The sequence below is a fragment of the Cebidichthys violaceus genome, unplaced genomic scaffold, assembly GCF_023349555.1.
Source record: "Cebidichthys violaceus isolate CVI_PGR_0920_01 unplaced genomic scaffold, fCebVio1.0.p SCAF_3, whole genome shotgun sequence".
Taxonomy (NCBI): Eukaryota; Metazoa; Chordata; class Actinopteri; order Perciformes; family Stichaeidae; genus Cebidichthys; species Cebidichthys violaceus.
In genome coordinates, this window is record NW_027176483.1 from 8,637,587 (window position 1) to 8,665,522 (window position 27,936).

General features: G+C 40.2%; 2 protein-coding genes across 4 annotated transcripts; one reads left to right on the forward strand and one right to left on the reverse strand.

Moving 5' to 3' along the window:
- The first annotated feature begins 182 nt into the window (after window positions 1–182).
- On the forward strand, window positions 183–5,650 carry fads2 (fatty acid desaturase 2). The gene is made up of 13 exons (XM_068723676.1): window positions 183–376; window positions 949–1,226; window positions 1,615–1,725; window positions 2,088–2,285; window positions 2,373–2,474; window positions 2,544–2,669; window positions 2,757–2,817; window positions 2,899–2,975; window positions 3,130–3,227; window positions 3,645–3,741; window positions 3,822–3,901; window positions 4,798–4,923; window positions 5,146–5,650. Exons 2-13 carry the CDS (start codon window positions 1,017–1,019, stop codon window positions 5,195–5,197), a joined length of 1,338 nt encoding a protein of 445 aa, XP_068579777.1. The 5' UTR covers window positions 183–376; window positions 949–1,016; the 3' UTR covers window positions 5,198–5,650.
- A 60-nt stretch (window positions 5,651–5,710) lies between these two features.
- On the reverse strand, window positions 5,711–27,936 carry eps8l2 (EPS8 signaling adaptor L2). 3 transcript variants are annotated; one of them, XM_068723674.1, is made up of 21 exons: window positions 27,722–27,936; window positions 24,190–24,240; window positions 23,669–23,715; window positions 18,529–18,593; window positions 16,905–17,066; window positions 15,961–16,110; window positions 14,856–14,935; window positions 14,598–14,707; window positions 14,413–14,483; window positions 14,183–14,309; window positions 12,872–12,960; window positions 12,704–12,778; window positions 11,563–11,711; window positions 11,167–11,335; window positions 11,039–11,073; window positions 10,837–10,942; window positions 10,436–10,555; window positions 8,950–9,025; window positions 8,685–8,856; window positions 7,088–7,220; window positions 5,711–6,696 (listed from the first exon to the last, which is right to left on the reverse strand). In XM_068723674.1, the coding sequence occupies exons 2-21, from the start codon at window positions 24,222–24,224 to the stop codon at window positions 6,619–6,621; spliced, it is 2,049 nt and encodes a 682-aa protein (XP_068579775.1). In that variant the 5' UTR covers window positions 24,225–24,240; window positions 27,722–27,936; the 3' UTR covers window positions 5,711–6,618. The 3 variants fall into 3 exon arrangements, with proteins under 3 accessions (XP_068579775.1, XP_068579774.1, XP_068579776.1); XM_068723673.1 differs by lacking the exons at window positions 24,190–24,240; window positions 27,722–27,936 and having other exon boundaries at window positions 23,669–23,888; XM_068723675.1 differs by lacking the exons at window positions 23,669–23,715; window positions 24,190–24,240; window positions 27,722–27,936 and adding an exon at window positions 18,695–18,767.

Below are 27,936 nucleotides of genomic sequence, written 5' to 3' on the forward strand. Positions count from 1 at the left end.
GTAACACTGTTAATTATAATAGGAATATAATACATTTATATGTAATGGAGGATGCTCTAAAGGCGACTCTTTCCGTGTGAGCGCACAGACGAGACCGTGTGACAGTCAGACGAGCTGCTTGTTGAGCCTATTGCACATCAGCCAGCGATCCAGGATATACTGTACGCCGATTGGCCCAGAAACCCTCGAATGATCGGCTCGGAATTTGTACTGTGAGTGGGTGAATGAGTCCATGAACATTTTAAGGCAAGATGAGAGGATGAATTTTTGTGATGTTCACTATTTGAAATGGGTCTAAACGAAACGGGAGCAAATAAAGTGAGCCAGTGTGTTGATGTGACTGAAACCCGGGGAGAGTAGCCAAAATCTGGATACTGTAAGTGTGAAATATTTTCCATCTTCATGTAGCGGGCCTTTACAGCCTTCCGCTATCTGCGAGTATTGTTCAACTAATCAATACAGGCGATGAACGTTTATGGATGAACTGTCTGTGGTGTGATGGGTCTGTTTGGTGTCCTGTTTTTACACATTGATCGCGTATTACTACGGCTTATTGCTTACATGCGCTGCTGTAAAAATGAATAGTCGCACCTAAACGCCCTTACGCGCTAAATATAGATTATTCTCAGTATTTCATTATATGAGGATATGCACTCTATGTATAAGCTATTGGAGGTTAATGTCGATATAGACACATTATGCAAACATGAAAATCCGCCCTGCTTCCCAGACTGCCTCCTGGTTGTCGTATTTCATCATCAATTATTAGTGAAGAGGTTGCCCTGCTCTTTGTCTGACTCCACTTGTGTCACAATCAGCTGGGTGGTCAAAGTAAACAGAGCAACAGGTTAAAACCCTCTTCCTGTAGATGCTGCTCCCTCTGCACAATCTGTGACTGCACACTGTTAGAGGGGCGTTCAACACACCTCTTCTTCTTTTTACATCTAGGTGTCAAAGTTTGTGGCGGACTGGACCTTCAGTGTGCAGGTGGACCCAGGCCAGAGACAGCAGTGAGGATGGGAGGTGGAGGCCAGCGGACGGAGCCAGGAGAGCAGGTCAGCGGGCGAGCTGGTGGCTTCTACACCTGGGAGGAGGTGCAGAGCCACTGCAACAGGAATGACCAGTGGCTGGTGATCGATCGAAAGGTTTACAACATTACTCAGTGGGCTAAAAGGCACCCAGGAGGGATCCGGGTCATCAGCCACTATGCTGGAGAGGATGCCACGGTAATATTTTATATTTCAACACATTTCCTGGGAATAGAAGAGTCTTTTTGCTGTTCTCCAACGCTTTATTGAATATTAAACCAGTGGTTTCCAGCCTGTCTTTTGCTTGTGACTCATCATACTGTTTAGTTTGAGCTCCTTATTACATTTACGATGTTTATGAGTTGTTAGCAGCTCCACCTAAGAGACATTGTCCTTCTAAACTTCTCAAATTATTTAATTTAACGGGTTTTTTTTATGTAATTGCCAAAACACAAATAACTGTTGTTTGTGGCACAACTATTGAAACCACTAACTCATGTATCTATTGCATTGTCTGCTTTATACACTAAGTTTGAAATTCTAAAACACATTTTGCAAATGTTACTTTCTCATTTCTATTTTCTAGGAGGCATTCACTGCTTTTCACCCCGATGTAAAGTTTGTGCAAAAGTTTCTGAAGCCCCTGCTGATTGGGGAGCTGGCAGCGACAGAGCCCAGCCAGGACCGAAACAAAAACGTGAGATCAGTCTCAGATTCTTCAAGTAAAAATAAACATCTCATTATTCATGTGTCAGTGGGACAACATGGCTGGATTGATACCATATACTGAAACACCTGAGGAAAAGGAGTAGGTCAGACCATTCACACATCTGTTTTGTTATTCATGAGTCTTACAGTGTTCGGGCACATCTGAGATTCTGGACACTCATGTGTCTTTAGCTGTTAAATAACTCAAACTGCTTTAATACCTTGTTTTTTTTCTTCTTCTTTTAATCTCTGTCCTAAAACTGTAAAGCTGCACGCCCTTCACATGTTGTGAGAACATCCCTTTTTTTTTTGAACCCCAAGTGACTGGTATTTCTTCGTGTCTGCTCTCAGGCGACAATCATACAGGACTTCCACACTTTACGTGCGAAGGCGGAGCGTGAGGGTCTGTTTCGAGCTCAGCCTTTGTTCTTCTGCCTCCACCTGGGTCACATCCTGCTGCTGGAAGCCCTCGCCTGGCTGATCGTCTGGGTTTGGGGAACTAGCTGGACACTGACCTTTCTGAGCGCCGTCATGCTGGCAACTGCTCAGGTGACTCGAACATCATTATCTCTTCGCTCATGCCGTTATAGTTGACGAACTTGAAGTCAATGCTCGTTTACTCCTCCTCTTCTGTAGTTGCAGGCTGGATGGCTGCAGCACGACTTTGGCCACCTGTCTGTCTTCAAGAAGTCCAGCTGGAATCACGTGTTGCACAAGTTTACCATCGGCCATTTGAAGGTAATTGGTATTCTCAATCGTTTTGTTTTCTGAGGATTTTACAGAGATATTAAAGGATTGTTTTCTCAGGGAGCATCAGCCAACTGGTGGAATCACCGGCATTACCAGCATCACGCCAAACCCAACATCTTCAGTAAGGACCCTGATGTCAACATGTTACACATCTTTGTAGTTGGAGCAACTCAACCGGTGGAGGCAAGTAACTCGTGTTTTTTTTTTTCTTAAACATGTGGTATTTAATCTTTCACCAGGTTCTCATCCTAACTTTCCTCTCTGTTACAGTACGGCATAAAAAAGATCAAATATATGCCCTATCACCACCAACACCAGTACTTCTTTCTTGGTATGTTTCTTAAAGTCACTTAAAAAGAGTGAAACTATGAAAACTTCACAGGAATAATAGTTCACTTTTTCTTTATTTTAGTTGGACCGCCGCTTCTCATTCCAGTTTACTTCCACATTCAGATAATTAGCACCATGATTTCCCGCCACGACTGGGTGGTAAGATGCTGTCTTCTGTGTGGTACAGTGCAGATTATATAAGCATTTTCTACATAGGTTATGTCAGATTACATGTTAGCTAGGTAAAGATAAGAGTTGAGTATCAGGGAGTCTTGATAACAAAGATCATATTAACCCTCTTGTCTCTATGAAGGATCTAGCTTGGTCTCTGTCTTTCTACCTGCGCTTCCTTTGCTGTTCTGTACCCATGTATGGCCTGTTTGGCTCAGTGGTGCTCATCAGCTTCGTCAGGTAACATCACAGTCCAAACACACACTCACATTACCATAATGATATACTGCCATCAGACCACACTCACACACCTCCTGTTTGAAGCATATATTGCAACACATGCTCTGAACACAGTACTGAACAATTTAAAAAACAAAGAAACACATTCATTGTCACTGAAACTCACAATAAAGAGGTAGATAGACAAGACAAATCAAGTTATACTGGAGGGGGATAAACACCTGGCAACCCAAAAGTTGTTCTTTTAAATCTTTTATGACTGAAGTTAAGTTGATACTTAACTTAAATAAACCCATTAGTTTCAACATATGAACCCTTTATAAAGAATTACGAAGTGACACCTCATTTTTCTACAACACCTCGATCATATGGTGTGACACATTATTCTGTCCCTTGTCTTGTGTTGCCTTATATTAGGTTTTTGGAGAGCCACTGGTTTGTGTGGGTGACTCAAATGAATCATCTGCCAATGAACATCGACCATGAGAAGCACCAGGACTGGCTGTCCATGCAGGTATCTGGTTTATTATCAAACAGACAGCTGTACGTGCTGCTGATGTATTAACACGTCTTTTGTGTCATCCTCTACTTTAGTTACACGCCACCTGTAATATCGAGCAGTCCCACTTCAACGACTGGTTCAGCGGACACCTCAACTTTCAAATCGAACATCAGTAAGTCAGTGATTGAGTCTATGGAGAACATGTGTTCATCGGTTCAAAGTTTGTAGGAAAAACAGACAAAAGCTCCTGAAATTAAAAGAAAAACAATCCTTCTATATACAACATAAATATCGTACAATATGAGAGCTTGAATAAGCTGATGAGGTTTTGGAGATATTGGCTGTAGAGATGTCTGTCTTCTCTCGGCTTGTGGTGCTCAAAGTGCCAAAAATGCATATGAAAACCTCAACAGCAGAGATCCTGACCCAGTTACTCTAGATAATCCACAAACCTTGTTTTGAGTAGTTTCATGCAGGAACTATGGTTGAAATAAAATAGGTTTTCAGAGACTGGAGGGAAAACTGTATTTCAAAGGGTTACATTTCTGGACCTCCAGTGCATTTAATAACTACAAAACACAACATGATCTTTTTCAGGAAATTAACTGAGAAAAGATGAAATTATTCTGGAGTTTGTAAAAATATAAACATTAGGACTGCAGTGATTTTCATTTCCTGTTAATATCCTGTAAATGAGAGTTGGACAACTTTGTCATTTCTGCGAAATAGCTAGATAATATAATTTAATATATATAATGATATAAGTATGTTGGTTTGAATTGCACTTGTAAAATGTCTTTTAAAGTTCACATTTGCTGTATTTTTAGTTCTTTGTAATACAAGGATAGTTTTTGACAAATGCCTTCCTCTGTGATTACAATAAAATAGACAGCCAATGTGAACTTTAAACTTTTTACTGAATGTAAGCTGGTTTATTGCTAGTCAGACATTGTCAAATAAGGGTAAATGCAGCCATCCTTCTCTATGCCAAATAGAATTTTTTAAATGATTATGATGATTTGTTGAGACATGTTTGATGAGTCCTTCTATTCCCTTTTGTCTCTGAAGTTTGTTTCCCACGATGCCACGCCACAACTACCGCCTGGTGGCCCCGCTGGTCCGCGCACTGTGTGAGAAACATGGCATTCCTTACCAGGTGAAAACTATGTGGCAAGGCCTTGCTGATGTTTTCAGGTAAGTCCAATGATAGTAGTTCATCATCTACTGCCAGGATGAGACACATGGAGGTTGTCAAAAGACTCCAACATCTGACAAAACAAAGGCATGAACTCAAAAGTGCAACTGGCAGAATAATCAAGATAGAATGAGATTGTATAGAACAAATCTTCATTGTCGAGTGATGAATTGCTTGCCTAAAGATTGTCGTGTGTATTTTTGTTCTCATTTTTCTTTCAGATCACTGAAAAACTCAGGCGACCTCTGGCTTGACGCATATCTCCATAAATGACAACTTTAATTCTCTGCACTGCACCTACAGGGAGTGACGTTTTACTCCTCTTCTGCATCATACATTGATTGTATCTGTTTGGTTTTATAATCCAGTTGATAGTGTGGGAATGATCTTTTTTAGTGTTGGTGTTATAGTTCACTTTTTTAGATTCTGTGTTGGGTTTTTAGTGCTCACAGGGTTTCTCTGAATTGCCTTACAGTGTCTTGAACAACAGTAGTATGGTGTTATAGATACAATTGTGAAAACTGATTGTGAGGTATTTAAAGTGAAGTTTTTTCCATTATCTATCATGTGAAGCAGAGCAATAAAATGAGACAATTACACGAACAAATTACAACTCCCGTGTAATTGAGGATTAATTAGTTACTGCACTTAATTTTAACTTACTTCTTTACTTGCAACTCTTGTTCTTATCTTACAATATAAAATAAAGGAAATGTATTGACTGTTTATCCACCTCTGCTATTATTAATCCAATGACAAACACAAGAATTATGAACAAAAGAGATGTGATATCAAATATTTGTTTATTAATTTCAAACATGAAAAAAATTAAATAAGTTTATTTTTCTTAATAATATTCTTTTAAAACAATTTTGTCCCATAATATTTACAACCGTCTTTGAATGTTTTGCCTAAATCTTCATTTAATTATTTTATATCACACAATCTCATATATTCATCATTCCTGTGTCTGTGCAGTTTACACTGCAACATATCATGCTGCATACAAACACATTCATCACAGCATCTCACCGTTATTGACAATAACGTCATGCAAGATTATTGACAGTTTCTCTCTGTCTGAATTCTGATTATAAACAGCAACATTATTCATGTTAATACCTACTGCTGCTCTGCAGTTACCAACAGGATGATACTACTCCTGACATACGTACATAGAGTGTGTTTTACTATTTATTATACCTGTAAACAGTAATATGAAAATAATTGGCTATATATCAGAAATTGTGTCAAACATTCTGGCACAGATTTAGATATGCGATAGCTAAGATATACTTATTTTAGTCATTCAAATAGCTGGAATATCACCAATGCGCACAAACATTGACAACACTGCTCGTACAAATATGTACATTACATGCACGTTGTGCTTATACATGCTCACACACACACACACACACACACACACACACAAAACTGTGCATAGATTCATATGTTCCTCTGTTCATACGACAACAAAATTGAATGAGACAATGAAAACCAAAGCAACATAATTAGATAAGAAAACACTGGAATACATACACGTTGGGTGATACAAAATAAATATGCAATTCAAAATGTATACAACATCTCAGTATGTTCTACTGTGGGTCATAATTAGCAGAAGATTGATTGAAGAAGCTGCTGCTGTGAGAGAGTGAAAGCGTCTGGATGGGTCGTGCTGCTCAGCAGGTTCAGTCTTTGTTGCCAGAGTCAATCCTCTCCTGCCGCCGCTTCATGATGTTCTGCAGTTCTGAGTCCCCGCTGGTCTTCTGTAAAAGTAACACAGTTCATTTTTTTTAAAATGTTTCTTTTCTCTGAAACTACTGTTCATCATTTACAAATTTTTGTGCACACATTTTATAAAAAGTTAATTTTACATTGAATGAATAATATCACAGGTAATGAATTTCTTTTACAGTTTTAAGTCTTACCCATTGGTATGTCGCAACGTTTTTATTTACAATTACTATAGTGGAAAGAGATTCATCTACTGTTTATTGTAATTTAGTAATTTGTATTCATTTATTCTACATAACTGTTATTATGTGTTCATTTGTCGATTTTAAAAGAAATGGTTGTGGTCTAACTGTGAATGAAACAGCTTTGTTGTAACAGGTGTGCGCACAGTTTGCGTGCTACTTGAACAAGTGTATGACTGACCTCCAGCTGTGCTTTCTGCACGGTGACCTGACAATAGACACGGCCACCTTCTTCTCCACACACCGCCTTCAGTTCTTCTTTGTTGAGGGAAAAGAGTTGAGCTCCAGTCAGGATCCCCAAACATTCAACAGTCCTGCAAACAGTCAGTTACTTTACTCATTATAAAATATAAATGTATTTCTTAATTTGAACAGAGTTCCCATTGGTAAGTACACTGATGTTGCTAAAACACTGTAGATCCAAAGAGAAAGCCTTGGTTGCATTAACATATAACTGCGGGAAAAACATAGATGTAATCAATAACATTAATAAAGACCAGAGTCATCAGGGTTGTGTCTGTTCCAGCGTCCTGGTATTGTGCATGCATGGCTCGCTGGGATGGCTTACTGGGACATTTAATGGAACTGAGCCATCATCAATGTTATTAATGACACCTGTTCTTCCTAAGTCATCCCGAGGGGAGCATGAATGTCAAATTTCATGGCAATCCATTTAATATTTGTGGAGGTAGGATTCATCTTAAAGAAACCTTGAACGTCTGTAAAAAAGAAAATACCAAAGCACTAACTAATTACATTTACTCTTTTTACTGTAACAATGTTGTTTTTTTTGTACTTTTTTATCTCTAAAGAGGTTTAATTTTACTTTTACTGAAGTAGGCTACTACTTATCACTCCGCTAAATTTCATGTTGCAAAGTAAAAGCAAAAGTCACGACAAAGAGTCCTGATAATGCAACAGAGGAAAGGAGATAAATCAGCAGCTGCAGCAGAGAAGAAGCTGTAGGTGTTTCTGCACCCGCAGGAGAGCAGAGCTCCATGTCCAGAGAGGTGACACTCCGGAAATGACACCTTATAAATGTTTGTGTTCAAGGGCCAGGGCCACTTCAAGCGCAATCAAATCAAGGATCACATTTACTTATAATTAGCATTATTATACCTCGGCATAGTTAATGTTGCATTTATTTTAATTAATGACCAGTGACCACAATAAGTGACACCTGAACCGAAGGTTCACGTTGGGTCTAGCTAACATGCTAAATGTGATCATGCCCTCTGGTGGATCCTTCAGCGTCCACTGCAGACTGTCTGCCTTCAATGAGGTGTTTGATGACTTTTCGAATTTGAGAAGCGCACTGGGACCAGACAGGCGGAGTGGACTGATTATACTGGGACAAACGGGCCAAGTGGACTGGTTATACTGGGACAAACGGGCCGAGTGCTTTGCTTTGGTGATGTTTTCTTCTATTGTTGATTCTAAAATAAGTTTCAGGCACTGCTGTCCATTGCTAGTTTAATTGTCTGAGTTTTGTCTCTTTTCTGGTTAATTGTAATCTAATTTGTAGCCTAAAGATGTTCTTCAATTTAACAGTGACAAATATTCAGAGTATATTGTAACTGACCTACTTTTACTTAAGTACATTTTCACAGAAGTACTTTTAATGGAGTACAATATTCTAGCAGGCTACTCTTTCCACCTCTGGCTATTGGAGTTGTAATACAATGCAGCTTTTAATTGGCCTACTGTCATTTTAGAGAGAACTTCTGGTTTGGGAAGTATTCGTTTTGCTGCATTGATGAGTGTTGTGGGTGACTTACGGTCTAGAGAAACCTTTTGCGCTGAGCCATTCAGTCACCTGCTCTGCGTTTGAGTCAAACGTGAGCGGTACTTGGCTGCCAGACGATCGCTCCACACGGAACTTCCTGGCGGCTGGCTGGCTCTTGTTAGCAGTGATCATCATCAATAACTCATTGTTGACCTCATCCATCACTGCAGCATAGAAACAGAATCAGAATAGAGCAATTATGACATATCTTTAATTCCCAGATCTTGCTTTGTTTTACTTTTTTTGCGTTCACTCACTTTTGTCTTTGGGTCTACCCTTGTTGAAACTGTCGCCATGGCTCAGAGAACCAGGAGGTGACGTACTGTAGCCTGGCTGCACACACACAGAAACAAACACAGTTCATGAGAAACCAGCTATTATTCCACAAACAGGTTTGTCTTTTATCTCACTGGTGGTTGATACATTTTTGCCCTGGAGCCAAAAGAGAAAATATGTGTGTGAAAGAATTTGACACCAGAGTAGCTGCATGCAGTATGTGCTGCAGGGCGTTGGTGAACCTGCATGCAGCGTGCATGTGTGCAGTGCGTGTCTATAGGAAAGTAGGCTTTTGTTGAGGGTGGGAACGTATTGCTGCACAATGAGTAGGATCACAACAAGTGCAGAGAGTTTGTACACAAAGCTGCACTGATCTAAGAGCAGTGTTCAGATGATATGACTGCAAACGTTCCTTTTACATTGTTATTTAGCTTTGTTTTAAAGAAAAGTAATTAAAACAGTGATTTTTACATACTATCCACTGTAAAATCTCTTTATCAGGACTCCTTCATGTGCCCTAATCATCTTTGCACTTTAAACCCGGATGCAACAATTTTCCAGCAGCAAAACTAATTTTTCAACAAGCAGTGTGATAAAGAAACCTTGACCCGTCTCATTACATCATACTTTAGTTTGTTATTGTTTTCCCAGAATTCATTGTGACACCTCTTGACAACACATTTGAGTTGTGCAGCTGAGATAAAGATCATGGCTGTAGGTGAAGTAAGTGAGAGTGAACTGACATATACAAATTTTAAATGCTGGAAAAAGTCTATTCAAAACACAGATCGCAACCTTATTTTCAGGTAGACATGGACTTGGTAAATGCTAAATGGACTTGTACTTGTATAGTTGTTTTCTAGTTTTCCGACCACTCAAAGCACTTTAACACTATATGTCATCATTCACCCATTCATACACTGATGGAAGGGGCCACCTGCCCATCAGGACTATCTAACATTCATCCAGTACCACAGGCACAGCCTACGGGAGCAATTTGGGATTAAGTGTTTTGTCCAAGGACACATCGACATGGACTAGGGGTTCAATGCAGCCACAGGACATGTTGTGGGGTGACAGTGGGTAAGTGGAGAGCAGGGCCGTCCTTCAATGAGAGGGTTTGTGGTTCGATCCCCGGCTCCGCTAGTCTCATGTCAATGTGTCCTTGAGCAAGACACTTAACTCCAAATTGCTCCTGTAGCTGTCCCGTAGCTACTGAATTGTAAGGCGCTTTCTGCTAAATGATGTAATGTGCCGATCCTCTGATTGCAGGACACCCCGCTCTACCACTGAGCCACACTCAGCCTCCACTATATCTAGATACTAGCTGTTTGCTGCTGTATTATAAATAGAGAACATTTAAGTGAATAATTTCCTTTAAGATCTCACACATACACAACCAAAGATTTATCGTGTTCATCAGAGAATGTAATGTTAATGCTCTGCATGAATAAAACAACAGGTCACCTGGTTGTAGACGGCTTCCGGCTCCTCGATCTTCACCACGTCCAGGATGTTAAACGGGACGTAGCCGGCCTGACCGCTACGATTCCGTAGTTTCCACCACTGTTTGTCATCCTCTATCACCTGTGAGACAATTTTCACATCTCACTCCAAATTGCTTCAGTGCTGGAAGTGACCTTTTATGGTTTAGCGCTGGACATTCGCTCATTTATACAATTTGTTTACATCAGACAAATAAGATTAGGTGCATTTTAAATGTTTACCTTCACAGAAGGTCAATTTATGTTTTTGCCCAAGAAGGCTGGGGAGGGGTTTGCATCATCCCTGCCAGATGCTACAATGTACATCTGCATTTGTTGTAGATTAAAAACGATGTGTCAATGTTCTGTGACTTAGTTTTTTACCTCGAGGATTTCATCCTGCAGCACTGACAGCTCGTTGGCATTCCGTGCTACGAAGTGGTAGCGGATTTTGGCATATTTGCGAGTGGGGGGCATCCCATTGTAAGACCTGTTAAGACACATGGTATCCGCTCAGCACACTGTGACATGTTTTTTGATATTTGTGAAAGAGGCAGCAACGTTTGTGAAGGACTTCATTACTTACCCATTTGACGAGCTGGAGGAATGTGTTCCATAATACTGAAAAAGCAGACAGATTGTTACATATTCAGGTGTTGGGACCTGTAATGGTCGGTTCATTCACAGACAGTAGCTAACAAACAAGTTCCTTACGTCTTCAGCTGAATGGCTTCTGTAATTAGGGCTGGTGGGAGACCCCAGTGGCCCCGTGGGTCCCTCTGTTTCCCATGCGGCCATCCTGAGGAGCTCCAACGGCGGCTCCCAGCCATTACGAAACTTAGGGTGATAAGGAGGCGCACACTGATCCCTGGGCCACTCCGCTCTGCCACAGGAGGGACAGGATGGTCAAAATGTGACCTTTTAAACTACACAGCTGTTCAGACAGAGCCAGTCGAAATAATGCACTGAACTCTCGATTGCTCCCAATGGTCAGGCCAGAAATTTGCATGGTAGCTCACTGTTGTCAGTGTGTGACTGGGTGTGTGAATGAGAGGCAAACTGTGATGCACTTTGGATATACGTGCAATTGAAAAGCAGCCATTTATGTACCTGGGTTTGGTCCATCCATCCCCCAGCAACTCAAAGATGGTCATCTCTTTGGGGGAGAGGTGTCCCCGCAGAAATTCGACAGTGTCTTTGGAGAGGTGAGGGGAGATTACTGAACGCACAAGTTCAGGACTCCCACAGCTCTGCAGCACCTGTGGACGCATTCAGGAGTTTACTTTTTAGCAATGTGCTAAGAAGGATTTTATATATATATATATATATATATATATATATATATATATATATATATATATATATATATATATATATATATATATATTAGAATATATAAAACATATTTTATGTTTTTAATTTGTATCAGAAAATGATTGATGAAGTAATTACAGAATAATTAAACCAGACTGAAGATCTAGCCAAACATTCAGCACCATTTTCAAAACTAAAAAGTTTTCACTACTCAATGCTCCACACATTTTGGCCAATCTTCAAACAATTTTGAAGTTTGATATCCAGCCCTAGTGTTCACCGAAGAAATTAAACTAAACTAAATATTTCTGTTCTTTAATCTGAAGATGCTTAATTGTTTTCATAAGGCATGAAAGTAATACATAAAAATAAATTAACAGCATCCTGGATAAAATATTGATTAACTGCATCAGAAATCTCTGCATCTTGTTTACAGAGCTAAAGAACAGCTAGAGGCCGTGGGGCCACACTTTGAATATTACTGCTCTGGCTTTATCTCGACAAGAAAATCAAACATGTCCAGAGGTTACTGCACATTATCAACTGGCAGAGCCTAATCACAGCTCTGCGTTTCTTTCCCAGCAGTATCGAAGGTGTGACCAAAAACTGCAGGGTCGGAAACCTGCGTTATGTAAATGTCACGTAGCTGAAAGCCACATAGCTCCAGTTTGGTGAGAGTTTAGCAGAGTGGCAAGGGGTGTGGTAAGCTCGTCTTAACAACAATAAGAGGAATGTCTGATGGCAACAATGCAAACGCTTAACTGCTTTAATTCTGTGTGTTATTGCTCAGTCAACATTGAGGGTATCAAATGACATGGATAACTCATTTAGAGTGAATTAAAATAATTGGCATTCACTCAAAAGGATGATGGAATCACCCGTAATAGCCTACATTCATATCTGTATCAGACACTCTGAAAAGATTTATAGCTCTTACCAGCTCCAGGGGGCTGAAGAGGAAATGAATCAGCTCAGACGCACTTGGATTTTGTATGTGTTTCTTCAGTTTGGCCTGCAGGGGACGCCATGACAGACACACAATGAGATGGTGTTGCAGAGAGGACAAGCGATAACTGAGGAGAGGTTAGGAGCTGTGATATCTCACCAAGAGGTTGAGGGCCAGCTTCAGTTTCTGCAGGCTATCAATGAACTCTGCTTCAGTGGGGGGCTTGGCTCGCAGGGTCAGCATGCCCTCTATAAACAACCAGCGCAACAATGACCACACACAGACTCCATAGTTACCAGCCCTCCATACAGACATATCACAGACTAACACAGGATTCACTTTCTGGCCACAGTTCAAAGAAATAGATTTTTGTCAGTGAAATAAAGGCAAGCAGTACAATAATGGTTAGTTAATAAATAGCTCTGCATTAAAAAAAAACTTGACCAGAGAGTAAAGCTTAAGAAAGAATGTGCTACATCAGTGTTTCTCAACTTGAGATCCAGAAGGTCCCAACATTCTCACAACCCCAGAAACCAGAGACATGTAATAGGAATTAGTATTCTTTTAAATTGTATTTTCAGGGGTATGGAAGTTCCAAATTAAATAAAGGTTATGATATATCAGACGTACTAATTTAACTATATGTAATTATATTTATATAATATATATTTGAAACGTTTTGATCAACATGTATCTGGGATTCTGACCCCAAAGTTGAGAAACTGATTCTCTAGAAAGAGAATACATAATTTTCAGCTCATCTGTCTGTGAAGTCAGGAACAACCTAAAGATGTGTGTAAAAGTAACACATGCTGTGTGTGTTTGCACCTGATCAGTCAAGTAGAAAACAACACATCACATGTATGTATGTAAAGAATGTCTTGCTGCCAAGGAAACAAGGTGTGTTCAAATAAAAACACAGCATCACACCACTTCCAGTATTGGGTGGTAAAACATTACTCTGCTACATGTTACAGTAATATTATTACTTTTCACGGTTATAATTAACTGCTATTACACTTTCAGTCCATAGATGAACAAACCTTTGGTTTCAATTAAAATGGTTTTGGCTCATCTAGTCTGCATCTCAAGGCAGCCTCCATGCATAGTTTAACTGAATATTGCTTTCTTGTGGTATGCCAATATTTTTGACTTTTTTTTAAACATAATACCAGACAGACTGAAGCACACTGATAATAATAATTTAAACATTTTAACATGACAGAAATACCTCAGTTCAGCTTTCCCAGTGAGTGGATAAGAAGTAATAATATGACCTCGGTTATGACAGTTGAGTAATGAGTATTGTGTTACTTAACAGAAAGCCAAACTGGCCACTGCTACCACACATGCATCCCGGGATGACAGTCCCGGGCCACAGGACACAAACAGAAAAACATGGCAGTGTGAGCAATATGAGCATATTGTCACTGCATTCGTGCCACCACATCAGAAGAAAGGGAGACAGACCTGCTGGTCCTTTCTTCTTATTCTTCTTACTCTTGTTGCGCTGGTTAAGCTGAGAAAAGGCGTCCGATGCCTTTTGCAGCTGCGCCACAAAGATCTCAATGTCATCCAGGGAACAGTTGAGGATTTGCTGAGGGAGACAAATCCTGGGGTTTAGCTTGAAGAATATAGCGTCGGTGAAAAGAGCTGTGTAATGTAATGACAGGTGTCGGTTTTGGATAAAAAACACTCACCACATCCTTCTCAATGCGCTGGGCCAGCTTTTCATGTGACTCTGTGTCATTTTGTCTGGAGGCTCGTCGATCTACATGCAAACACAAAAAAAGCTCATGTGAAGCCAACTATTGCATCAAAAACTGGAGCTGTGCATGTGAAAAGGGCTTTCTTCTGAGTACATGTGCAGTATGTGTATTCTCACCCTGTGTGTTCATGGCTGCCACGCGTCCCTTCGCAGCAGGTGAGGGGCCCTTAGGGGCCGAGGGGGGAAGGATAGTTTCTCTGTGGCGCTTCATTTTCTCCTGGTTCACCCTGGAGAAAGAGGAGGAGGCATTGAGACCTTCAGAAATCTAACATCAAGTTAGCTAACTACTACTTAGAAGTCTGTGTCGCCTCCTTCGATGTGTATTTGACAGCAAGAAGGTGTGTGTGTGTGTTTCTGCTGCAGCACTGTTCTCACTTCAGAGTCTGAAGCCTCATTTTCTTTCCATGCTTGTTGTCTCCAATGGCACTGTCTATATCTGCATGAACCATCTCAGCCTGAAGAAAGTGAGGAGACACACAGAGTCAAACTTCACATACTGTATGGTGGTCGAGTTTCACTGGCAGCCAGAGTTACCGATCTAGGGTCTAGATCAAATTGCAATATTGCCATGCCAAATTGAATTATGAAAGTTTGCTGTTTAATATCCTATTGCAAACTGACATTAATATCTACCTCATGATGGATTCTACATATTCTAAACAGTAAAAAAAAGTGATACATTTTATATCTAACTTAAGGAAAGCTATACATCGCTATACATTATGAAGATTGGTTTATTTATTGTTTTCTGATATTCTGTTATTCGGATTATAGGTCTTGAACCAAATGCATTTCAGTAACGTATAATCCATCCGTTCATATATTTAAAAAGATATATGTTTTATCGACGATAATCTATGCAAAGCTTTGGCTTCTGGAAAACTGTAGCTTTTGTTGTTGTGATGCCCTTCAGACCTTTGAGAGTGCAACAGAGTGAACTTTTAAAAACTGAGTCCAAAAACCTACAAACATTTTTTCAGATTTTGAAAAGCTGTCCTATTCTTTCTCCTCATTGAATAACAGAATCGTCAGACTTTCGACAGCAAAGAAACTCCTCGTTCACTTATATTCTTTCAATGAAGACAAAGGTAAGCAATATGTGATAATTCAAAGGTCTAGTTATTCAGATCCTCCAACCCTGCTCAGCGTTTATGAGCCAAAATTTCTTGTAAACTATTTCTTTGAACTTACTAGCCTTGTGATTCTGAACTATTGAGAGGTATTGTCTTTACAAGAAGTTATAGTATTATATCCTTTCAGGGATTGATCTTTACCTGAGAAAATTTCGGGAACAAGGCTGCAAAAAATGTAAAAGGATACACACAAGCATACTGCCCCCAACGGCACTGAAATCTGACCTGGCGCTCCAACAACAACAGCTTGGATTTACAAATGACATAAAACACAAAGCCAGCCAATTCACGCACGGACAATAACGGACGCAAACTGAGCCAAGCCTGCATCATTTAAACAGACTCACCTCCACCTCGTCACAGTGGAAGAAGTGGATGTCGGGTTTGTGCTGCTCCTTGTCCTGACACACCAGCAGGAGGACAGAGGGGTAACGTGTCTGATTCAGGACCGTCTGACTCATGTGGATTGTGGGGAGAGGGAAGTTCTCCAACTCTTCCTGCAGGAGCACAACATAGCAAATATGAAGAGACCACAAGCAGCTGCTTAGCTTAGCACAAAGACTGGAATTGGGGAAACAGCTAGACTGGCTCTGTCCAACAGTACCAAAATTCCCCTCCCCCGCACCTAAAACTCACTGATTAACAATAATTATATATTCTTTGTTTAATTCTTACAAATGCAAAAGTGTAATAAACAACAATTTGTGATTCTATGTGGAGTGTTGAGTGATTTTGTTATCTTTGGACAAAGCCAGACAATAGCTGTCTCTGCCCACTTCTAGTCTTTATGCTAAGCTAAGCTAACCGTCTGCTGGCTGTAGCTTATTGAACAAACAGCGTGATATCAATCTTCTTATGTAACTTTGGGCAAATAAGCAAATTCCCGAAAATGTCTAACTATTCCTTTAAAGATTGTTCAATGTGTGAATTGACAGAATCATAATCATGTTGGACATTAAAACTTAAAGAGGCACCTGAGCGTGTTCATATTGGATTAAGTTGAGGCAATTGTGAGAGACAGATTAAAACAATATCGATGCACAGAAGGCCAATATATTCTTACTTTTAACTCCAGAAACACTGGCTCCAACAACGTCCTTAATGCACCTTCATACTTAAACTCCCTGCCTGGTTAAATTCTCACATCTTTCAAACTCCAACTCCCCACTCTATAGTGCAGGTTTTCTGCATGTGCTTTACAGTTTGTGATGCTGTAGATCCAAAACACAAATCAGTGCCTTTAAATGTGAAGTTTATTGCACGCTAACATAATCTGATGATGAAGCCGTACCTGTGTGTCACAGTCCAGCAGTCTGACCGCCTTGTCGGTGACCTGCAGGAGCATCTCCTGGGTCCAGATTTTGTCTTTTGTGTCCAGAAGGACCAGTTTCTTGATGGCATCGTCCACTGTGGCAATGGACTCTGTCTTGTCCATTATGAACGTGGAGAGATGCTGAGTAGAAAACAGTGAGTTGGTAAATAAAGAATACAATTTTTGGTTGTGAGGGGACTTTTGACCTGGTGTGATGTACAAACAACGACTGTATGTTGGTGGCCTAATCTGAAATACAGACTATTTTTAGTTAACTGGCTATATTAAGGTAATAGTTTGACAATTTGGAAAATAGACTTATTTACATGAGTGGTATTAATCTTCTCATTAACTCTCAGCAAGAAAGCAAAAAAGGATATTTCCCATTCCAGAACTGTTTCTAACACTGTAACTGTGCTTTACTGTACTGTATATTTAGGCCTGTTTTCTTACAGCTATTACCTCAAAGAAAAACTAAACTACTTAACTTGGAAATTTCTCACAATGCCTTCAGCTCACAGCATTACTTAGCCGTGTGAATTACTTGTTTTATCTGACATGAAAGCTGCAATATCACCACTTCCATGGCTCGCTCTGCATGCAGCTGCCGCCAGCGTGGCTCTTATCTGAGACTACCTGCCCATGTGTGATAACGAGGAGGCATTTAGAGAAATCCTACCCACAGGGACACAGGACATAGTTCAACACCATTCCTGACCTAAAGCATGTGTCAGACTATAAGACTTCCCATCGTCAGCTCCCCACTGCTGCAATCACAAGCCTGATTGCTTTATTATAAGTTTTATTATATATGAATGGACTCTTGAAAGACTGCTCAAGAGATTAACTGTCAGCGTTCATCTCGGACCAAAAGAACAATATATAACATTTAGAGTAAGTGTGTTTCTTTTATCTTGTTTTTCCCATGAGGTATATTGACCTTTTTAAAAAATTATTATCTTCTATCTTTCCTTTTTTTAAGCCTGGTTTGTATTTTGCATATGTGTGACAGGACAAATTGAGAAAAAGAGAGAGTTACAACAAAGTTCCTCAGCTGGATTACATCTGGAGACATAATGCTTATGAGGTTTACAACTACTGGAATAGCAGAACAAGATTTTCCATCTTAGTTGCTCATTTTTATACATATTTAAAAATGTTCTATCTATCTTATTTTTATTGAGTTCATTTTATAGTAATCTCCAAAGGCCTTTATTTATCTCTCCAGTCACAAGGCAGGTGAACAGGTACCACATGCATAAGTATAGAAAAAAGTAAATCAAACATTTAAATAATACAGAATGATGATTCAGAGAGCAATGTACAGGAAACTCTTAAACAGTAACTTTTAATTGTACTTTAATGAGTACAACTTTTTTTAACCTTAATAATAATAATAGTAATAAGGTAAAGTGTGTTAAAGTGCCTCTCATACTGATCTGTTTACCTCCCAGCCTTTGTAATACCATTAAATAAATATGCAGTCTTTCTACTTATACATATATTTTTATTTTTTCCTAAAAACCTTTAAAAAATACAAGAACGGTCAAAATTATAACACACACATTTCTTTTAAAAAACCCACAAATGGAGCAGATCTTACCTCAACATGATACTGTGACGTCTCATGCATGATATAATTGGAGTTGGAGTATTTTTTCCTCTGTTCTGTTGATAAGAAAACAAAAACACCAAAAGTGAAAAACTGAGAATCCAAGTCCTGCCTGTGATCTTACTTTCTTTTATAAACAACCAGCAGTGACACTGACCTAAACTCCACATCTTGCCTGTTTCAGCAGAGAAGACAGATGAAACAAAACACTCGTATGCAAGCTGAAAGACCAGCAGAGCAATAAGGAAGTGACAAGAATACGTGATGTGTGGGGCGTTGTTTTCATGTTTTATCTGGAGACTTCACAGTCAACTATACTGTTTAATATTCACATCAATTCTGTATGAATAGTGAATGGTGTTTTACAGTATATTTAACAATAGTGGTCAAACTTTACCTGCGAAATTAAATTGTTTACATTTTGTGTCCAAAAGAGTCCAGCAAGAGGCAAATAAAATTAAAACACCTATCTGAGAAGTCAATTATTAAATCTCATATCAAAGAGTCTGTGTGACTTGATTTGACCCCTAACATTATAGTTTGTTGACCAGGCTGGCATTAACTACATCCACCAATTACAGGCGCCGATTTACTGCAGAGTCAAAGATCAGTGATGCAACTTCTCAACAGCACCATGCTAAGAGTTGGTCAATATGCTGTGAATTTAGCCTGAAATGTTCTCATTTTTAGAACAAACCTGTTAAGCAGTAACAGAGGTAAGAGTACCTTAAATAGGAGCATGTAAATAGTTTTTTGTCAGTGCTATCAGTGATTTGGAATCAACCAATGTCACCACACAAACCCACACAATAAAGATTCACTCTAGACATATTGTAAGACAGGCAATATTCTGCTGTGAATAATAACTTGTGTCTGGTCACAAACAAAAAATGTCTAAACTACTTGCACACTCTAAAAAGTATGTCTACTAAAAATCCAGAATCTACACAACATTGATAAATCATCAACTATTAAGTTCATATGGGGAACCTGTTAGCAAACATCTGGCAATTACAGAGCAACATTATCATTCATTTGGAGTTTTGTTTCTGGCCACCTGGTGAATGTAAGTCCAGTATTTACTCTTTTTGGGCTCTGATTTTGGTCTCTACAAATCTCGTGACGGCAGTCTTGTAAAGACATCCTAAACCAAGACTAAGACCAGAGTCAAGACCGAGAGACCAAGACAAAGGCAAGCCAAGACCTAGTTAAGAACCAGACCAATGTGAGTCCCAGTGCTGCTGTGTGCTTCTAGGTATTTGGACCAAAGATTTAGCTGACAACAGCCGTTAACGGTTACAAAAAAAATCAAAATAGAAATAAGTCACGTTATTGGTTGTATTTCAAGCAGGAAGTGTTACATCTTCTCACAGTAATGATATCAACAAATAAATCAGACAATGCACATGCAATTTAGTGATATACCGGCTGCTGTGGTCTTGGAAAAAAACAGCAGTCTCAAGGCAGCTGATATCAGAACTTTAAGCATTCATATAATTTAAACAGCTGAGTTATATAACAATTCACACCCGTACAGTTGTCATGGACGGGGAAATTACCTATAGAGACCAAAACCATTTTTTTACTAGAGTGTAAACATGTTTACTTCTGCTGTAAAGTTGAGCATTCTAACATGGGGTCTATGGAGATTGACTCGCTTTTGATGTCCGCCTTAAGTGGCCATTTGAGGAAATGCAAGTTTTGGCACTTAATTTCTCAGCACTGGAGGTTGCCACTTGCAAAAAAAAAGTATTTCATTATTTAGAACAATACATTTTAAATGGTGACCTGTTAAAAGTTTGGATGTAATTTGTAAACACTTGAGCTAACTCCATTTTCAAGAAGGAATTGTAGACAGCACTGTGTGTACTGTTGGCTGGGACCATTGTCTTCAAACAGGCCGAAGGTAAATGAGTGTGCCAGTGTGCTCATTGACCTATTTACCAGCTGAATAGTCTGCAGGTTACAATTACGGTTAAATGAGAGTATGTTCTTATCAACACTGGCAGATTCATATCAGGTCTCTTTACGTCCCCCACCCAATAGAGTCAACATTTTGATGCTGCACAGGTTTTTTCTCCATACAGACATTCAGCCACATTTCACCTCAAGTCCTTTTTATTGACTGTGACACAAAAGCTCTGCTGTTTGTATAACCCTTAACAAATGTGTGTCAAGCCTCTAAATGTCATAATATCTGTTTATTGATGATTAAGTGCGACGTGAACATGCTTCATAGAGCTCGGCCTTTTCCATGTTCCTAGCAGCTTTTTTGTATGCTGCCGCCGCCCAAATGACGCAAGCATGTTCCTGCTATTTCCTCTCTGCTGATTCCTTCCTGCTTGGCTCCCCACAGGTGAAACACAAGCGTCAAGTGTCGTACTGAAAGTCGAGCTCGCCCCATGTCTTATTAATGGACTGACATTTACGCCAATCAATTCACAGCGCTGCAACAGCTTGCAATAAGAGCCACTTAGCAGGCAGATGGGCAGATCCTCAGGGCTCTCCAGAGTCAATGACCAGTGATAAACATAGCTGCTTGGCAGATTATCAAACCAATACATGGCCCAGATCAATCAGACGATCTGACCTCCTAATAAATGCCCTTTAAACAAACTGAGATCTGATATTTAATGTGACTCAACCCAAATAAAAAGCAGTAAAAAAATGTGATACAATGCCATGAAACTGAAACGTTGAAACAAAAACAACAAAATCCCGCAACGCCCAAAAAGGCAGAATGAGCCACAATACAAGTAATGGAAGAGTGCTGCTGGGTCCACAAAGATTATGACACCAAAATATCATATTAACAAACCTCATAGTCTAATTCACCACAGAGTTGCCCTCTCAAACTATGTAAAACAAAAGAATACAACTTTACATCATGCATTTGTCTATCAGGAACAGTAAGAGGCCAAACATGTACAATATCCATTGATAACTGGAATTACACTATATTGGACCTTAATGGACATTCAACTGAATTTCATGCATACACAGACTTTAAAGAAAAACAGCGGAGCAGGACGAGAGAATTAACACCTGTTTATTCAGTCTCACAGCCCAAATGCATTTTACCTGACAAAAACATGCTCCTCAACCTCAAACCAAGAAACTCAAGAAAGCTGCTGAATGGTCTGAAGTCCAGAGGTGATGAATCTGATGTGGCACGTCTCTGCTCTAACACCAAAGCTGCTGATAACAGATCAGGTGGGAGGACCTGTGCATCATTTGCATCTGCTATGTGCTGCCCTGCACTGTGTGAATGATGGGGGAGTTTTGCATACGGGATATTGAGCTGGGACTTTTGCTGTTGTTCCACTACATGTTTACTCAGCAGCAGACCTTTATCTATCCAAATATCTCCCACTGTTATGGATGGTGCACAACATTGTGCACTCTCCTGCCTCTGTGGTTCAGGAGGACAGGCATGCTGCTGTCATCCTGCAATGAGAAGGTATCGTGACCATCTGCCACACGAGATGAGACGAGCCAATGAAAAACAGCACAGCCTCGTCACACATACAGCGGAATATTTCACAGAAATCCCAGGAGTGGATGGGTCCTGTGGATTTACAGCATAAAAATAAATCACAGACAACGAGGTGCACAGTCAGATGCTTTGGGAACATCTTGCATCCCTACAATACATCATCTGTCATTTGAGGCCATTCTTTATTTGGAACAGTGCAGCCATGTACAAGAGCAGGTTGTCCGGGCATACCTCAGCGTAGGTTTCTATCTATCTGCTATACAATGTTCCTCTATGTTGGCAGTGTGTAGAGGGAGGTGCTGGCAGGAGCCAGTGAGCTAATGTCTGAGGCAGTGCAGAGAGGACCAGAGGTGAGTCCGCCTCTTCCTTTCCACTTTTCAATGCATCTTTTATTCACCTGCAAAACATGGGCATCCGCACCCTGTTCCAACCACACTTTAAAAACAGGCACACCCTGCACTCCCTCAGCACATTTCAGTCACACACACACACACCCACCCTGTCACAAGTATGCAACAGCTAGTATCATACCATAACTGTATTACTGAGTTTCACCAGAGACATGACAGATCAGAGCCTGACAATTCAGATATGAATGGAGTCCTACAATAACACAAACATATCCTTCAATTCAGACACAAAAGACTAAAAAGCTATATAAATATACATATGCACAAACCGTGACTATAAAGTGCAGACAAAAAAACAAAAGACTGATGCATCTGACAACAAATCCCAGCATGCTGTGCAGGCCTGGCACAGAGCTGGAAACTCAAATTCCCTTCAGGAGCCCTGCCTCCCTCCCATGTCCTTCAGAGGTGTCAGCAGCCTGAGCACGACGGGGCCCCTCAGCAGGACCTTGGCCCTCTCTTATCACTGTGTGTGTGTGTTCTGGGGAGAGGACTGTGATAGTCCAGCAAGGCCGTGGGACTGCTGAGTGAGGGTGCTGGATTACCTGACAAAGTCATTTGCATAGCAAATTAAATATTGTTGTGATTTGGGTCAGTTACAGTGCTGATCTACACAGCTTGACTATGACAGTTTGGAAAGGTGTCAAAAGAAAAGGCTGACTTTATATCTAACGCAGATGCAAGATATAAAAAACGAGTCTCAAATATGCTATACCTTATTTTTAAATAAATGAAAACAGTTGGACTCTGTAGTTTTTAGCAATAGCGTATATGTTGGGGAATATTTTCATATGCGGATTTATACAGATTTGCAGGTTCATTGTTCATCTCACAGCAACAGAGTGGCTCATTTATGGATGACAGTGAAGGTCAACAATCAGGCTTTGACTACAGAGGCAATATGTATAATAGTAGAATAAATCAAGTTTGTTTTCCTAGGATTTTTGAAAACTATAGAATATTGTCTGCAATAATAATGGGCGTTGAAGAAAATACTTAATAAACAATGGAAGCTATTCCTTAATAATTAAGAGTTTACAATCTCCTAATTGACAGAATAAGCGATACTGTAAATCGTCTGTAGTGACTCATGCCACAGAAATAAGGGCAGGAGTAATTACAGGTGGCGGGCATGTAAAGGCAAAGTCCTGAAAACAGGCCAACAATGAAATAATCCATCTAACAAGGCAGCAACTTCCCTTCACACGTCCATGCAGTCACTTACCGTAGAGGGCCTTGGCGCTGATCTTGCTGTCTGATCTGGCCACTCCACTGCAATGACAAGAAGAGGAGACGGGGTTACGCTGCATGTTCTTCATCCTCACCCCTGCACCTCTGGACATCGGTGTCACAAACATTCTGAATCACCCACACTGTCACTTCTCATAAACGCAAGCACCACGAAATAGCAGTGATATATACGGAGAGCAGACTGGCCAGCACTGGATGAGATTAGCCTGAGATTCTGAACATATGGACCAGCCAGGGCGAGAGAGGGAGAGTGGAAAAGGGAGAGAGGGGGAGGGAAAGAGGAGGTGTGTGGGGCACAGAGGGAGGCTAGAGCCAGGAAAACCCAGGCAAAGGCAAACAATTCTCAACAGAGCCGCTCTGTGCCCGAGGTCCCTGACCCACACCACCTTCTACATACTGGGTTAGTGATTCTCTCGCGCCTGTGTGACAGTAACTCAGCGTAACACACCGAAAGGTAAATATCTGAGGGGAAGCAGGAATGTGTGCGACACTCACTTGGCTTTCCTCGACGGAGGTCCCAGAACACTCATGGTTTAAGGCATCCACCTGAAGAAAGAAACAGAGAGAATGATAATCAGAGAAAGAAACAGAGTGGGTGTTGAGGGAGGGAGGTGGCTGGGGGTGGTGTGCAAACATTTTCCACCAAAACAAACATGCATTATTTATTTCTCTAAATGCCTGTTGCATAATTTTTGGTGAAGTCCAAGTCATTCTCATGTACAGTCCATGGTGTTATAGCTTATAGAGCTATTGGTAGTACCTCATTAAGGTTCTAGATATGACATGCAAAGTTGAGGCGTAGTCTACCAAACAGCCTGTTCTTCCACTGTGTAGAGCCAGGTGTTGGGCCTGTACTGCTGGTAGTCGGGGGACTGATCTGGGACAATGGCAGACAGCAGGCTGATATGCACTGTGTAATTAGATCCACTCTGTTGATGACTATATCTGCATAGCGGCAATTCATTAATTTGGTTGGGTTTCACACTCAGCCATGCTAACTATTTGATAATTAGCATGGTGTGCTACATCTAAATCTGGTTAACGAGAGCAGGAAAGGAGAGAAGGACACGCCCCCAAACCTTTCTCTCTGGGTGTGGAGACTCTGTCTTTTCTGTCAAGGCATGTAATGATGAGGTTCTGTAATAAATCTATCACGTCTACAGTGCACACTATGGCTCAATACACACTGTAGCTAGACTAACTGCGGACCCTAACGAGCTGTTACACAACAGGGAGGGCTCCTCTTGGCTTCCTTTACAATACTTTATACTGCAAAGCCACTGATAAGTGCTCCTACGTTATTGGCTGAAGTGAATTGTATTTAACACTGGAGACAGTAATCACCTTTTACCGTATGTGACTTTTAGACTCCAAGGAGCCATGTATCGCTTTGGCCAATGAGTTCAGTTTGTATTATTAATTGGGGGCGAGAGGTTTGGGTTTTGTTTCACAAGCAAGTATTTTAAGTGCTCTGCAAGAACAATCCTACCTGTAAGATACCGACCTTGTGTAAGGCGTGCTTCCCAGAATAGCTCAGAATATTTCTGTATAACTTTCTAACCAGACTGTGTACTTGGCAGCGTTATGAGACAGACATTTCCGTTTGACATGCCTCCTCTCTGAAGTATTGAACTATTTTTGCATAATGAGCAGCAGTAAACTACACGAGGTAAATACTGTGTATGACAGTTTACAGGTTATAGGCACGGTCACTCAAGCTTATCGTGCCGCAGATCATTAACATAATCGCCCTAAACAGATAATCCGCTCATATCTGCTGAAACAAAGTGAGGCCAAATCACAGCAACAGCTTTGCTGTTACTGTGTTTCTGCAAGACAAGACTTTGTTCAGATGCACACATGTATCTCCATGCGAACAGCTTAAAGGATCATCTACAACAAAATCTTACCGAGAAATGCAAATGAGCAAAGAAAACTAATCTGATTAACTTTAGTTAGCCTGCACAAAGGGTAGACTTCCTCTTTCTGTCCTTATCTCTCTGGTCATCATCCCTCCGCGCTATTGTTCCCAGCTCTGGCCCACTGCCAGGTTTCAGGAGGGAGGTGAAGCCGGAGCTGGACAGGCTGGGTGTCATGTGTTGTCAACCTCGTGGCAAGAGGCCCTCCGCACACCTCTCGTCCACTCAGCCTCAGGTGCTTATTGTTCAATACTGACAACCTTTTATTCAGAGGTAATTACATGGTTTTAGAACAAAAACTACGCAAAAATAGAGGCTGAGTGTGCAGGATGCTTATCTTACTCATAAAGGCAGTTATGTCTCATATTTAATTCTACCTTTTCTCAAATTAACTGGTGATATATTTAGATCTTTAATTTTTAATTGAAATGAGGTTAGACAAGTGTTGACATATTCATGCTTCTTTCTGGGACAACAAATTAGAGCGATGAGAGTAACAATGAAAGTCAACAAAATAATCTGTGTTGTTTATTTTTTTCAATAAAATCAAAATTTGGTTTGAAACTCATATAATTGTATCATCTAACATTCTAACAGTTAATAAAAACACACAATAAGTCCTGAAAAAAAGCAAATAAATAACTATACCATATATCACTAAGCCATGCATGTCTGATAAATAATGTATCATCTTTAGTAATGTACTTCAACTTTTAATTTTAACAACCCTCACCAAACAAATGTACATTATAGGATGCATCTTTCTAACCGGACATGAGATTCTGCGATCAGTTTACGCACAGAGGATGTCATGGGCTGTTTTGCATGACAACAACCTGACTTTATGTACCAAGTGTAAACAAAAGCAAAACAACTGATTTTTGGCAGCTTGAGTCTGAAACACATTTAATGCCACAGCATAACTCACAAAGCAGCACAATCAAACTCCCAAACAACAACTGCTCTAACACAATAAGTAGCTATCATAACACACCTGGAGCTTAATCAGAGGATTTCAGAAAGCGACGAGAAAGCCTGACAACAAGAATCACAACTGACATGCACATTAATGGTGAAATAAACCCAGTGTTGACAGTATCATACCATGGTTTTCTTTTAGACGCTTTCAGCATTACAATCAAAGTGTGGTGAGATCTCAGCAAGTAAATGTTAACCAAACTTGTACTTCAATATCAATACTTTTTGACATTGTCATAATGCAAAACTAGAACATATTGACAGTGATAGTTTATATGCTGTGTCTGAAAAAATATGAGCAATCTGGACTTTGCTCCATGCTCTTGAGCATTTTGTAAAACAATTGTCTGATTCATGTATTGCAAGCCATCTGGGTGAATCATAGCATGCTGTTATGACATCTGGTGATGATGTTCCAGGTTTATTCTGGCTATACAGGTCTCTGAATCAGGACATAGAGCACCCGGCACATGTTGAAATCAGGTCAGATTTCACAGACATGATGCCTTTTTGATCACAATCCTATAATATAATGTGAAAATCAAAAATCACGTACCAGGACAATAAAATACAAAAAATATTATTTAATTAGCGATTAGTGTTTCTTATTTGGTTGTTAATGTGTAGCAGGCATGGGGTTATTACTAAACTTGTTGAACCCAAATGAAAGCACATTCCTCTCCCCACAGAGCTAAATGCTGTCATTAGGGCTGAGGGTGACAACAGGCTTAAATGTATGATAGCAACATGTAGTTTTCTGTTTACAGTATGTGAATTACTCCAATAATGAATCACTGTAAAATTGTTCAGACCTGCAGCCTTGGTCACAGATCATGAATGATGTGGTGACAATTATTAGGACGTATTTCATAATAACATAATGTATTATTAATAATAAATCATCTCCATAAACAAAATAAGTGCAACCAATCTCTACTTTAAACCAACATTAGGCCATGAAAGTGCGTTGAAAAATTTGAAAGTTGAACAGCAACTCCACCTGCTGAGGAAGATATGATAAAATATGATATGATACGACTGAGAAGGAAGGTAAAGAAAGTAAGAATGAAATAAATACAGAAAGAAAGAAAGGGAGTAGTCTATCCTTCACCCCCCTCATCGGAACTCACAGTGGTGTTTTCCTGACGGGATGCTCAAGGTGACAAACGTGGGCGAGAGGTGCCTGAAGCATCAGCCTGCCATGACAGCCCGATCAGCAACTCAGCGGGAAATTGTCGATATTTGCCCCCGCTTGTTTTCCAGTAGAACCGTTGAAATCCCAGACTGTATTATACACAGTTGCCATCCAACAGAGCGCAGACGCTTGTTGCCGCTTGCCAGTAGG

Coding starts and splice junctions, on each gene's coding strand:
- fads2 (XM_068723676.1), top strand. CDS start 1,017: ATGGGAGGTGGAGGCCAGCGGACGGAGCCAGGAGAGCAGGTCAGCGGG. Junction 1,227..1,614: donor ATGCTGGAGAGGATGCCACG/GTAATATTTTAT, acceptor TCTATTTTCTAG/GAGGCATTCACTGCTTTTCA. Junction 3,228..3,644: donor GTGCTCATCAGCTTCGTCAG/GTAACATCACAG, acceptor GCCTTATATTAG/GTTTTTGGAGAGCCACTGGT.
- eps8l2 (XM_068723673.1), bottom strand. CDS start 23,801: ATGTTTGTGACACCGATGTCCAGAGGTGCAGGGGTGAGGATGAAGAAC. Junction 12,779..12,871: donor AGCTGGCCCTCAACCTCTTG/GTGAGATATCAC, acceptor CGTCCCCTGCAG/GCCAAACTGAAGAAACACAT. Junction 7,221..8,684: donor GCAAAAGGTTTCTCTAGACC/GTAAGTCACCCA, acceptor GACTGTTTGCAG/GACTGTTGAATGTTTGGGGA.